At 37.1% G+C, this 14,635-nt stretch overlaps 2 protein-coding genes across 2 annotated transcripts; one reads left to right on the top strand and one right to left on the bottom strand.

Annotated features, from left to right (window-relative positions):
- Positions 1-1,024: 1,024 nt before the first annotated feature.
- On the bottom strand, positions 1,025-4,751 carry LOC103949887 (signal recognition particle subunit SRP72). Its single transcript, XM_048585067.1, has 6 exons — positions 4,561-4,751; positions 4,325-4,461; positions 3,328-3,680; positions 2,722-2,818; positions 2,346-2,639; positions 1,025-2,209 (listed from the first exon to the last, which is right to left on the bottom strand). Exons 1-6 carry the CDS (start codon positions 4,700-4,702, stop codon positions 1,211-1,213), a joined length of 2,022 nt encoding a protein of 673 aa, XP_048441024.1. The 5' UTR covers positions 4,703-4,751; the 3' UTR covers positions 1,025-1,210.
- A 1,353-nt stretch (positions 4,752-6,104) lies between these two features.
- Positions 6,105-13,309, top strand: LOC103949886 (probable thimet oligopeptidase). The gene is given in 21 exon segments (XM_009361024.2): positions 6,105-6,330; positions 6,502-6,623; positions 7,108-7,271; positions 7,455-7,545; positions 7,723-7,902; positions 8,248-8,328; positions 8,496-8,576; positions 9,007-9,099; positions 9,384-9,464; positions 9,539-9,701; positions 9,794-9,914; positions 10,005-10,077; positions 10,391-10,498; positions 11,430-11,527; positions 11,606-11,651; positions 11,823-11,919; positions 12,189-12,262; positions 12,336-12,440; positions 12,629-12,709; positions 12,914-12,929; positions 12,932-13,309. Coding segments are annotated over 21 exon segments (2,124 nt in total). The 5' UTR covers positions 6,105-6,173; the 3' UTR covers positions 13,024-13,309.
- The last annotated feature ends 1,326 nt before the right edge of the window (positions 13,310-14,635 follow it).

Below are 14,635 nucleotides of genomic sequence, written 5' to 3'. Positions count from 1 at the left end.
GGTGGCTTCACCGTGGCAATCCATCCTTTCGGAGGCCGGGAAGACTCACAGAGGCATTTCAGCCTCCCCTAGTCACCATTATGTGATTCACCAACGCTAAAAATCGAATCCAAGATGTGCAGTGTGAAATAGTTAATTGCACTTTTGCAAATTACCGATATATCACTAATACGTTGTTGATATAAATTATAACTAGTATCGTTGATAAGTCAATACTCCGATTTTAAAAATGTTCATATGGTCGTTGACGATTCGTCGATAAACTTAACACAAATTTAAGAAAAATGCAAATAACCTCAACAAATAACTACTTAGATGAACATATTATAGAAGGTTTTAGCCAATATTTAAAAAAAAAAAAAAAAAAGGCTTAAAACAAAATAATGAATAAAAACAATAGGAAATATATGTATATATAAATAAGTTTATTTCTTGTACGTTGAGGAGAGAGACGGGAGGATGGCCAATGTCAAGGGCCAAGAATTCTTGATAACTTGGAGTTGTCGAAGATGCTCCTTTGGCAAGCATCTCCACATTCTCCACATTTCACGCCAATAAACAAATCAGTTCTCCGCTTAAGCAACAAAAAATGCCTGAGTTTTCTGGTACGCTCACGCGGCATGCAACATTGGCATACTATAATCCCGGGACAGAGATAGAGAGACTTACATAAAAGGGGATGGCAAAATGTCAAACTTATCACGTGCCATTAGGTCAAAAAGTTAAAAATAAAGGAAAATTAATGAAAAGAGCTTGAAAGCTTGAGTTTTAATGATAAGAACAAAATAAGGGTAAAAGAAATAGTAACAGGTTTGACTTTTTAGTGTAAAAATGTGTTTTTTCGTTAAAGTAAACAGTGAACTTTTCGTTAAAACACCCTAAAAACAAATGGTTTTATATCATTAGCTGGGGACGCTAGAGTTCAGCACGAAAACTCACCAGAGTTAAACATCAATATCAAAGCTGAAATTCGAATAATGAGTTAAACATCAATATCAAAGCTGAAATTCACAAGACATAAATATAGAGTTCTGAACCGAATTTCTTAAGGAATTCATCATTTTTTTTGTCGTCTTGAATCAGAAGCAAGCAGAAAAAAGGCCGATAATTTAACTACAAAATCTCTGTCTAGTCACTAGGGCACCAAATTAAATTGTCTAAAATTCTGCAACCTGTCACAAAAATCAACCCGGAAAATTGGATCCTTCAACTAGTTCCTAGACTTTTTTCGTGACTTCGATGAAGAAGGCTTGGATGGCTCTGCGACTGCATTTTGAGGTGCTCCTTTGGAGGTAGCTGCTTGGTTTGATTTTGTGTTTGAAGTGTTGGAAGCGGCACCAGTTTCATGTTTATCTCTAGCTACGGAACCCTGGGAGCCTCTTACCTGAGCGGCTCTCTTATCCTTTCTCTTAGGCCTGTAACTTGACCTTTCTCTCTTGGGAAGCCACCTCTCCGGATCTGGTGGTGGACCTGGGTTTGCAGGGTCAAACCCCTTAGGATACTTTGGCTTTCTCTTTCTCTTTCTTTTAGCCTTAGCCTTACTCTTCCCCTCGTCATAGGTCTCCGTGACCTTAACATGAGAAACACCCTCATCGTGTTTGGCCCCAGAAGTCTTCTCCAGACTATCCACATTGACCCCCTTCAGTCCTGGTAATGGTTTCAGCTTCTGCTCATAAGCTTCTGCCTTCTTAACATCCACACAAGCAACTGTAGTTACAAGCCCAACCAATGCTTCCACACTTCCATGGCTTTTCACAAGCTCCTCGTATAGATGGGCAGCCTCCTCTTCTCGGCCATGCCTGAGCTTGAAGGAAGCAGCCTCTTGCATTAAAACACTGAGCTTATTGTCCTCGGTCATGGCATTTGACCACCAGTTGATTGCAGCATCAAGCACAGCAGCTGCACCATCAATGTCCCCGCCACGCTCTCTAAGAGACACAAGAGTAGCGACAGTGGCAGGCGTATGCTGGATATCAGGTATCTTAGCAAGGGACTCAGCTGCTATAAGAGGATGACCAGCAGCAGCAGCAACCTGTGCCCTCGCTAAGAGAACCACCTTGGATTTGTCAGGGAACTTCTCGGAAAACTGCCCTAAAATTTCTTCGGCTTTCCCAGCCCTGTTTTCTCTGACAAAAACTGCAGCTTGGAGTAACACGGGCATCACACTATCAGGAAACATGTCTGGCAGTGCAGCAACAAGTTCTCGAGCCTGTAAATTTGAAGCAAAGAGTTGAGATCAGCAAGGGGAGCTGAAGCACCAATAAAGGCTTACTTATGTAATATATTCATAATTAACATGTTCACAGCCTTAGTACTCGAAAAGACATAAAAGCAAAGAGAAAGACCTGATCCATTTTATTCGCATGGAGTAGTAGAAGGACCCGGTTCACATATATTGATTCTTTTTGTTTTGGTGAAAGCTTGTTTTCTAGTCCAGGAGCCAGGTGGAAGTTTTGTTTCTCCCTATCTTTTAGTCGATCAAGTTTCTTTAGGCCATCAGAAACATCTCTTGGACCTCTCAAAGCAATGAGGTTGTTGACAGCCACACTGAGTGATACCTCATCTGCCATATCTTGTTTAATAATGTCCGTATAAGCTTCGACAGCCTCTTGTTTCTGCCAAGGAGCTGTTGAAAGAAGCTAATTTTCATCAGTGGCTATTGGATTTTTAACTTCCCAAAATATTGATAAGAGAATTTTTGCTTAATGTTACCAATATTACCTGCTGTACATAAGCCAACTGGACAGCTATTGGCGCCAATTCAATTTGTATTTCGTCTTCAGGTACGTTATCAGAGAACAGTGCTTCCTGGCCAATTCTAAGAAACCAAGTGAATTACGTCCATCAGTTCATTCTCACTTTTACTAAAGAGTTTCTATAGATAAATTTGTGAGATGTATAAACACAATCAAAGGCTGTTTAATAGTAAAGTGAATGGTGGTTTTAAGACCAATACTAAAGGGAAACGTCAAACTAAATACAAAAACAATTAATGAGGGAGGAAATAATTAACATTTTAACATATACATGACTTTATCCGGGGATTAATGAGAGGAAAACCAGATCTACACAAAAAACCTTAAGCAGTGGCAAGGCCTAGTTGAGTTGAGTTGATAAGTTTGCATGCCTTACTTTTCTTAGTCTGTGATACTTAGGCTCAAAATTTCTTCAAAAGATATTCTAAAATCAGTCCAAACGAAATTTACAGTGTCGTGGTACAAATTAAAAACTGAGAAATAGTAATAATAAACACAATAAAAAGCATTTACTGCCTAAAAATATGACTTGATTGGGTGTTGTCAAAGTCAACAAATAAGTAGCATTTACCTTCTGGCTTTCAGAAGGAGCTGTTCTGCCTCTGTATACTTCTCCAATTCAATCAAAGAACAGGCAGTGTTGAATGCAAGCTCAAAACTGTTAGTTGCTTTAACCCCTAGAGCTTCCAATGTACGCTTAACTGCAGAAGCCCTCCCAGCTGCAACCAAACTAGCTGCAGAATTTATCTCTAAGGATTCGACCTTGGGTTTTGGAAGGTTCTGATATGTATCAATACAAGCATCCATCTTTCCGGAGCGAAACAAAATCTGGGATTCTAAGATCATGGTTGCAGAATTTCTCTCTTGCCTCTTCAACAACTCAAGAGCTTCATCTAGCTTGTTATTTCTGTATAAGCAGTATGCCTATTTAGGAATAGAGCAAGTAGAAAAGAGCATCAATGAGAGATATTCACGCGTGTCTTTATAACATTTTGCACAACTAAACATACAACCATAACCATCAGATGAAAATGACAATGGACTACCTCTGGATACATTGTTCAAATCAAAATAACGAAATCTCGAGTGTGAGAGGAGACATGCAAGTAATGTGCAAAAATAATGGCCAAATATCATAAATGGTACGAACATAAAAGCTAATTTGACCAGAGCTTCTGTGTTTATTCCACTCAACCTAACAACGCTAACCAGCCACATTTTCTAATTCTAAATTTCGTGCAGTTAGACTTCTATACTTACTACGGATGTAGGTCCATCGCAAGTAATTATTATGTAACAACACATTAACTTGTATGAAATGTGAACCAGACCTCATCTAACAAATATCAGACACATTCATAACTTCATCCCTGAAAATTTACAAGCTAACAACCGTAATTTCGAGTTTGCATCGAATCGGAAGAAATGCCAACGTAATTATGCTACTGAGTTTTCCAAATCAATCACTAATTACAAATAACAATGCCGGAAACAAATATAATAAGAAACAAGTCAGAAAATAACCAAAATTTACAGCTGATTGCTAAAATATAATCGAAGTTACGAACCTCGAAGAAGCTGAAATCCGAAGGAGGACTCTTGGAAGATCGAATCGTGGAAAGGGCGGTGTCAATGTCGTCGGCCTTGATCAAGGCCACGACCTTGCATCGAAGGGCGTCCTCATCGCCACGGTTAATCGAGAGAACTGCGATACGTTACCAAAAAATCAAAATCACGCAACGTAATGAGGAATTTAAACTGAGAAATTCAGAGGAAAAACGAGATTAAATCCTGGAGATATAACCTTGATCTGCAACCTTGACGGCTTTTTCGAATTCGGATTCCTCTATGTGCTTGTTGAGAGAGCCGAATAGTTCTTCGAGGGAGGGAGGCGGCTGCTGCGTCGACGCGGCGGCGCGCTGCCTGTCTTTGCCTTTCGGAGGCATTGGATTTTCTCGCTTGCCAAACAGAAGAGAGAGAGAAAAATGCTACGGAGGTATCGGCTTGACTACTCCTTTCATTTCAGGTCCCAACCGGGTCGGGTATATTAATCCAGTTGTTTTGGGCTTCAAGGTCCAATTTTTAGAATGACTGCAAAAATTACAGGTCCGTGGAAGGGAGTTCGTTGTGACCTTCGACTTCAAGGTCCAATTTTGGTAGGACATTTCGTATGCTATTTATGTGGTAACAATGCAAATTCCCAAGCATACACCACATATCGCAATTTTTCCTCTGAAATCGTCTTCTTTGTCAGCCATAATGTGTACATGCAAAATGTCTCAGATTTGCGCTTTTATGCCCCTCTTTTGCTCAGATGTTGCTTCTCGTGGTCAATCTTCAACCACCAACCTTAGCTACTCGAGCCATTGGGTGCTTCTTCTTGACAGGCGTTTTGACGTTGAGTAGGTGTTAAAGTGTTATTAGCACTATTTTTAGGATTATGAAAGCACTTTTTGCACGGGTGGACTCGCTCACTCCCGTTTGTAGTTCATTCAGTTTGTTCGTGGGTTCTTCTTCTACGTGGTGGTGGCAAATTTGTGAGGGCGACACAACTGTTGTGGTGGAGGCAACAATCCTTCAAATCTCGGGGTGTGTATATCTTGTGCTAGCTTTTTAAATTAATGAAGAAATTTAGTTTGACAAAAAAAAATGTGTATATACAATAAAAATTAGAGAATTGCTAGCTACCTTTGCACTAAGATCTTTTCACTTTAACAAGTGTCGAATGTCATTTTTACAAAGGGATGTGTTATTCACACATCCTAAATTACTTCTCACACATTCTTGTTAATTTTTGTCCGTTGATTTTCTTCAATTCATCCGATCCGATGATCGAAAATTAAAAAGGTGTGTGAGAAGTAAAATAAGGTGTGTAGATATCACATCTTTTTTACAAAAACTAAGGCTTGGTTTGGTACTGAGGTGATTCTGAAAAAAGTTGGTATAAAAAAAAGCTGGGAGCTGTTTTTGTGTTTGGTAAACATTCAGCTTCAGCTTTTTTTCATAGTTTTTGGTGAAAAAAAGCCAAGCACAAGAAGCTGCAAAATTCAGCTTTGAAAAACCGATTTTTTTTCACATCTGATTTACATAAAAGTTTACCAAATACTATAATACTGCTTTTTTTTTCTTTTCAAAAGCACTTTTACAAAAAAGTTTACCAAACACTCTACTGCTTTATTTTACAGCTGTTTATTCTCACAGCACAGCAGAAGTAATTTTTTCAAAGCACAGCAACAATAAACCAGCTCTAAGATAGAGAATGCCACGAGTCCGATTGCGCCATCTGATAAGATAGCCCTCCCAATAATTTTAAAATATTTCAATCCAATAAATGCAGTTTACCTCCCGGCTCATAAAATTGGGTCAATTGCCTTTGCCTCCCTCCCTTTTCCGCCTTTACACCTCTCACAGAAACAAATGGAAGAAACTCCAGGAAACGGCGAGAAAATGCCCAAACAGAAGCGGGAACGTAGCAGCCTACTGGCCTTCGGCGGCGCCGCTGCTCTGCTCACCCTCGCCGCTACCCTTGGAATCACCGCCTTCAATGCTCACACTAAGAACAGAAAGAAGAAATGTTTGTCTTCTTCTTCTTTACTCATTTGCTTTTCTTTTCACTTTCTTGGCAACCAAACAGTCTTATTCGCCCGTTTCTGCTATTGTGCTTTTTGTTTTCCGTCAACCAAACAGTCCTTTCACTCTTCTCTCTCTCTCTGTCTCTCTCTCTCTGTGCGTTAATGAGTTGCAGATCTTCAGGGCTCTAAGGTTCGGGCTAATCTATCGGCGTCCGAAATTTTGAAATTGGCGGACCGAATCATTTCAAAGTCGAAAGAGGTCCACGATGCGGTTGCTTCGGTTCCACTCGACAAGGTTGTAAGCAATTCACACAGTTTAGCATGAACTTAGTAGCTTTGCATTTCAATATCTGCGACTTAAAATATGGTTTGCAAAATCCCTTTAAGTGTTACATTTCTGATTCTCGATTTCGAAGATAGTATAGTTTGTAAAAAGAATGTGTATTTAAGCTGGTTTTATTATTTAATTTCAATTTTATGAATTTGAGTTGATTTTGGTGCCAGTTGCTTCAGTTCCACTCGATACGGTTATAGGCAATTGCCACAATTCACACAGTTTAGTATGAAAATCCAGTTCAGTGGCTTTTGCATTTGAATTTGTGCCGTTAATCTGGCTTGGAAGGCTCTACATTTCTCAAATTAGATTAGGGAATACTATCGTTTGTAACCATGATGATTCCATTGAACGAACATAATTTGCGTGACTATTTAAATTTTAAACTGCTTTGTTTTTTGTTTGATGAATTTGAGCTAATTTTATAAATGGTTTTATTTCACAGGTTACATATATGAACGTTATTTTGCCTCTAGCAGAGTTAGAGGCGCAACAATTTCCACTTGTCCAGTCTTGTGTGTTTCCTAAGATGGCTTCCACTTCCGATGATGTTCACAAAGCAAGTGCCGAAGCAGAGCGGAGAATTGATGCCCATGTTCTGACTTGCAGGTATAGTTCATTACTGGTGGATGATGATCCCTAATTCTGAAGGTATCTTGAACTTTTATAGAGTATTTTGTGCGGCTATAACATATATCTAATGTGCAATGACATTGAACTGAGCTAGAAAGTTATTTAGAAGACTTATGGAAATTAAATAATACATCTTTCTGTATTTTGCAAACTGAAAAGCAAGCGTGAAGATGTATACCGCGTCGTCAAAGCTTTTGCTGCAGGAGGGGAGTGGGTGAATGCTGAAGCAAAGTACTATACTCAGGCCTTGGTAAGGAGTAAGAACATTTTTGTAGGTTTATTTTATTTTACTTTGTGGATTTTTTTCTTTCTCCATCTATTATATTTACTTTAAAGTAATATGTTGTCTCGATACTGTTGCTTGAGGCTTTCTTCATCATATGAAAAAGAAAATGCTGGATGTTGATTCCTTTCCAATCAGTGACAGATGAGAGACTTTGAACGCAATGGGTTGAATCTTACTTTAACTAAGACAGAGGAAATGCAACGCTTGAGAGTCCAAATCAATGAGCTAAGTTTGCGGTATATTCAAAATTTAAATGATGACAGTACTTTCCTTCTCTTCACTGAGGCTGAGTTGGCTGGGTTACCGCCAGAGTTTCTTAAGGTGTAGTAATTTATCCCTCGTTTTTTTTTTGTGCAAGCTTACCTTCATGGAAGCCACTGTATGAAAGTTTACTTACCTTGACAGACTCAACGGTTAAATCTCTTTCCATATCCTTGACTGACTCATCATTTATTGCCAAACATCTTGTGTAAACTTAGTTATCTTCTGCGTAACTATTTTTACTATCTTAGTTATCTTCTGGGTAACTATTTTTATTATTTATTCACATAAATACAGAATAGACATTGTAAATAAAATGTGAATAAGCGTGTTACCATGTACATTGTCTGTTAATAGATCACTGAACTGTGTTTCATTTAGAAAATAAACATTTTCCATGTGCAGAGCTTAGGCAAAGTTGCAGATGGTAAATTCAAGGTGACCCTGAAAAGTCATCATGTGGCAGCAGTACTTGAACTTTGCGAGGTATGATCTGTTAAGTTCATACTGAAGGCAATCTTGTATTTCTGCAATTTTTGCCCCAAACGCTAGTGACAATTTTATCAACATTGTCATTAAGTTTGTTAAGTAATTTGATAACTTCATAATCTTTATTAATGTCATTGACAAATTCATTTTGAGCCTTTGTGAAGGTTGGAACAACAAGGAGTATGGTAGCAGTGGCATATGGAAAGAGGGGTGGAGAAGTCAATCTTTCTATCTTAGAAGATTTGGTAAAGCAATTTATATTCTACTTCTGATTATTTTACTTCCAATTAGATAGTCCATCTTCAAATCAATTTTAGTCATGTAGATCCAGAAAAAAATTATTTATCAGTTAGCCATTTGTCTAACTCCAAATTATCTATGTCCAAAAGGCTTTTTAGAAGTCCAATTTTCTTGGTCAACAGATAATTCTCTTTAGCCCAATAAAAAATGATATATTTTTCGAAGTATTTATAGGAATAGCATAGGTGACATGCATGGTTTTTATTAAATTATAAAAACTAAAGCTGTTATTAGTCTTCTTCTCTCCATAAATAATCAATGTATTGGGGTTAACTTTCTAAGTGGCGTTGCTTTTCTTGTCTCCTTACATATCTCACTATTGTTATGTTGTTAATTATGATGATGAAAATTGTGTCTGATATTTTGTTTGTTTAGGTCCAACTGCGCCATAAATTTGCTCGGTTACTTGGCTATTCAAGTTATGCAGATTATGCAGTTAATCTTAGAATGGCAAAGGCACCCTCAAAGGTTTGTATGACAGTACATTTTTCTTAAGATATTCATCGTTCAACTATTTTTTCTATTCCATGTCAATTTAGGTGGTATTTTTGAGGTACTGTGATAACAATGAAAGTTTTATTGCCTGATGGATGAGAGATGCTGCCTTTTTTATGGCCTGATGGATAAGAGATTAAACCGTCTAATTTTCAATATTTATTTCCATTTGCTCTTTATGGGAACCATCTTCAACATTTATGTCCATTGCTTGCAATCATTTCTTGTAGCTCATATTTATGAGGGTGACTATTCAGGTTTTTGAGTTCTTAGAGGACATCTCCAATGGTTTGACTGGCGCAGCTACCATGGAGCTTTCCATGTTGAAAGATTTGAAGGTTAGATATCTTTTTAGTTCCTACTGGTTTGATTTGTTTCATGGCTGATTGTGTTCTATCTTATGTGGTATCAGAGAAAAGAGGAAGGAGACCATCCATTTGGAATTGAGGATCTGCTATACTATGTCAAGAAGGCTGAAGCACAGCAGTTTAATATGGATCTTGGAGCTCTTAAGCAATACTTCCAAGTAAATTTGGTTATATCTGGGGTGTTCAAGATAGTGCAAGACCTTTTTGGTAGTTCTTTATGATATTATAATATCCCATAAACTTGTTCTTTTCATGAAATATAGTAGTGATTGTTGAACTCTTATTTTTATTTTGGGTAGGTTTAAGATTTGTGGAAATTAGAGATGCTGAGGTTTGGCATTCTGATGTCACCGTATACTCAGTCTTTGACTTAAGTTCTGGTGAACTTTTGGGTCATTTCTACCTCGATATGTTCATAAGGTTGAAGGAGATCTTCCTTTATAGATTTAGTTCATCCTCTATGTATTTATTTGAGTCACTAACAAATGGGTTTATGTTGTCTGTAAACAGGGAAAGAAAATATAACCATATCTGTGTGGTTGCTCTTCAAAATGGTGCATTATCAACAAATGGATCACGTCAGGTTGTGTTTTCAGTTTATAACCATAAATATTATCCATGTAATTTAAGCTTTGTTGTCAGATGGAAATTGATGTTTAATTGCTGTAGTAAAAGAAATATTGCTTTTGGTCATGTTGGGTGATCTCCTCTCCTCGAGATAATTAGAAAACTCTTTTGAACATGGCTCTTTTATTTTTATGCGTAAAGTTCCAATTTTCTTCTCATTTTCATGTGATGAATCATATTAATGTAGAGAATCATGTGCAGATTGAAATTTTATAATTTCATTGATCTTGTGATATTAACTTACCTTTTGTTTATTTGTTTGTAACCAGATTCCAGTGGTGTTACTGATATCTCAATTCCAAAAGGATGCTAGTGGTCAACCTGCACTACTAAGATTCTCCAAAGTTGTGAATCTTTTCCATGAGTTTGGCCATGTGGTATGTTTTTCATCATTCACATACTTTCTCAGTAATCTGCAGAACTTGCAATCTTCTTTGCTACATGCTATTTGTTCTTAGAAACTCTTCTGTGGAAAGCATAAATCTTTGCAATTCAAAATGTTGCACCCTCGTTCCCTTACCTTCATCCTTTACTGTTCCCATCTTTACTAACTCAAAAGTGGCTAGTAAGTCTTTAACAGCCTTCAGAGGACATTACATAGGTCAGGAACTGCACATGTTTAGGCTTGATGACATAGGAAAGGCTACGTGTGAATAGTAAGAAGCACAATACTGACAGAGGAATTCCTCAACGTCTAGTTTATGCTGTATGATGCAGAGATTAAGGCCTTTGGCAGTGTGTTCCACAATGTTGCTCCACGAGTAGGAATGCGCTAAAACAGGAACTTTGAGTGCAAATGCTTTGCCATTATGAGAAATACCTGTGGTAAAGTCCACTCACTTCCAAGGATCCACCCTAACTTAAGCCTGGTTGGTGTCCTTTAATTGGCTAGCAAGAATTAAAAGAAGTGCATATGCTTCCACTTGTTCTGCAAAAGGTGCATGGGATTAACAGCCACTAACATGCAACCTGCATATTTGTGAAGATCTATTAGTCAAATGAGAAGTTGAATAAGTTATCGAGTCCCCTAGATGTTTTGAGAACTAACAAGCTCAATTGATGTTGTCTCAATGATGGCATATCGGAACCTCTTTAAGTTCTTTTAAAGACATTAACTAATGAATGAATATCCATTAAGTTTGAAATAACGAATCTTGGAAAGATGTTTAAATAATTGGAATGAACCCCTGCTATAGTTAATTTGATTGTAGAAACAGATTCAGCCTGGAACATCATTTTTCTGGATTTGGCACTTCATTATGGGTTGCCCATAAATAACAGGTTCTTCTGTGAATTATAAACCTTCAGGTGCAACATATATGCAATCGCGCATCATTTGCCAGATTTTCTGGGCTGGGTTTTGATCCAGATTTTGTAGAGGTTCCTGCTCTGGTGCTGGAGAACTGGTAATTAATGAATCATATTGTTCCCTTTTATGATTATGCATGGCTCAACTTATTGCTTCTTAACTGTGTAAATTTCAGGTGTTACGAAAGCTTCACTTTGAAGTTGATATCTGGTTTCCATCAGGTAACTCATGCTCTATTATTATTATTATTGTTGTTGTTGTTGTTTTAAATTGTAGTAAATGCTTTAGAAATCAATGTGCATTCCCCTCTCCCCAAGGGAACTTCTCATGTTTTTTTTTTTCAGCTATATTGAATGAGTTAAATTGCTGACATATCTTGAATTTACATGTAGGATATAACAAAGCCTATCAAAGATGAAATGTGTAAATCCATTAAAAGATGGAGATATTCCTTTTCTGCGCTTAAAATGAAGCAAGAAATTCTCTATTGTAAGTCCTCTTACTATAGAAACTGCACTTCATAAATTACTCGAAGAATCGTTTTTCAGGCTGTGTTTGTTTCATAGGAAAATTGCTGTTACAGTTTTTGTCCTTGGAAAGTATTTGTTGTCCTTTTGCTTTTTCATTGGTTTGGTATTGATTTGGATTTTTTGAATAGTTTGTGAAAGGAAAAAGATCACTCAAACATTGAATTGTTATTGTCGAGGCAGCTATTTCAACTTTTCATGCACATATCTTGAAACCCACTACATTTTCAGGTCTTTTTGATCAGATTATACATTCTACTGAAAACATTGACATGGCTGAGTTATTCAAGCATCTTCATCCAAGGGTATGTAGTTGTTTCCAGTAATTTCTATGCAAAGTTGCAGTTTGGGGTATTATTATTGACCCTATTTCATCAGATCATGTTAGGTTTGCCAATGTTGGAAGATGTCAATCCTGCGTCATGTTTTCCATCTAGTGCCATTGGTCACGAAGCTGCTTGTTACAGCCGTATTTGGAGTGAGGTTTGTCACCCATCCATTATCGAAAATAGTCAAGCAACATATCCTTGTTACTTCGTTTCCCAAGTTTGCTATAACCATTATCAATTGTGGTTGTATTGCCCAATCCAATGATTACGTTTGAAGAATGTCATTCTTATCATCCGTGATTCTGCAACAACCAGCGCTGATGTCTCCAATGTTTCGTGTAGGTTTTTGCGGCTGATATATTTGCTTCAAAGTTCCATGAGAGTTATCTGAACCAGTATGTTGGCATGCAGTTCAGAAACAAGGTAAAGAATATGTTCGATGGAGAGGAGTTTTGCCAACTTTTGCTTCTATTTCCCATCCATTTTCGTTTGAATTTGTATGGAGCATTGGCATCCTTGTTCGTCTCCCTCAAAATCTTTTAATGAATACTGGTTTAATTAAGACTGGTATAGTCTAATCGCGTTCTGTAAATCCGTCATTTAATTTTATTGTTATCGTCGTTGTAGATATTGGCCCCAGGAGGAGCAAGGAACCCATTGAAATGTTAACTGGCTTTCTTGGGAGAGAACCATCAATTCAAGCTTTTGTCAACAGCAGATCACAATGCCAATTGTGATGCAGACAGAAGTTGCCTACCCGATTCTCCGATAACAATATTCGGTATTCCGTTTGTGCTCAAAATGAGTTTTATCGGTCATCTTCGTAGCGTTTGTAGGTTGCTTTAAATTAGCATCGCAATTTTGGTCTCTCCAGAAAAGCTAGCAACTATCGCTCTTGTAAGTATTTGTCTAAACGTTAGGTATACCAAATTTTTAGACCACATTTGTAAATCATGTGATTTGTCACCAATAGTAAATAAGTACGTTAATCAACATTTAAGTAATAATTTAAGGTTTTTTTTATTAGCACACCTTAAATCGTTGATTACACCCCACATACTGAAAAAGCCTCACATTTTTTGAACTAAATATTATCTTAATACATCTCATTTTCTTACCCAAATTACCCTCACACCCCATTTGCTATTATGTTAGAGCATATTCTAGGAGAAGCCAATTTCGAAACAAGAAATGCAACTCTTACTTCGTTAACATGGTCCAATACACTAAGAAGCTGCTCATCTCAAGGCGTCCTGAAAACCCATACTCTGAGATAAGCCGTCTTGCTCTCCCATATTGTTTTACAAGTGGGTATCGAGCAGCTTCTGGGAGAAAAAGTTGAGGGCTTGTCTTTTTTGTGTGCATGAATACTCCATTAACATGGTCCAATACATGGTGCATGTAGAAACCCCAGATTTACCGTCACCATTTTTTACTGGACCCCACATATTCAACACTAAAATTTCCTAAGAAAAAAGAGGGGTTTTTAATCAATTTGAGCAAAACCCGGATGAAATTATTGGCAAATTTGCAGAGACGGATGATTAGAATAACCCAAAAACAAAGTAGTGAGAAAAATAAGAATTAGAGCATATAAGTAAATTTCATATTAGGCAGATAAGGTATTTGATATTAAAATTTTATGTGGGGTGTATTCATCAATGTGTGAGGTGCCAATAAAACAATCCTAATTTAATCATTAACAATCACCTCATATGGTTTATGAAATTTGGTCTAAGTAGTTGGTCTCCTTAGCATCCTTTTTTTAATAGGCTTTTTAGTCAAAATGATCCCTGAGATTTGTATAGCATATATCCCTTAGATTTAAAATCAATAAAAGTGGTCCCTAAGATTATCCACTATGCATTATTTTGGTCATTCCGTTAAAAAACTCCGTTAAGTTGAGGGTATAACACATAACTTTGGTCCTTAAGATTTGCAAAACACATAATTTTGGTCATTGAGATTTGCATAACACATAACTTTGATCCTGAGATTGTTCACCATCCGTCATTTTGACCATTTCATTAAAAAGCTCAGGGACTACTTAACGGAGTTTTTTAATGGAATGACCAAAATTACGAAGGGTGGACAATCTCAGATATCATTTCTATTGATTTTAAATCTCAACGACCAAAGTTATGTGTTATGCAAGATAATTTTAGCTAAAAAGCCTTCTTTAATATATAAGACTTTGTTGCTTAAGCGACTGCCCCTTCCTGTTCATACCTGAAAATTAATTTGCATGCTAGTGCATCCAAAATAATGAATAATTTTAGTATTTAGTATTTAAAATGAAGAAATTATGGGCAGTTCGAGAATTTAATCACAATTTGCCATATCTGACTA

The sequence above is a fragment of a genome, unplaced genomic scaffold, assembly GCF_019419815.1.
Source record: "Pyrus x bretschneideri cultivar Hongxiangsu unplaced genomic scaffold, Pyrus_bretschneideri_v1 Contig22, whole genome shotgun sequence".
Taxonomy (NCBI): Eukaryota; Viridiplantae; Streptophyta; class Magnoliopsida; order Rosales; family Rosaceae; genus Pyrus; species Pyrus x bretschneideri.
This window is presented reverse-complemented; position numbering and strand designations above follow the sequence as displayed.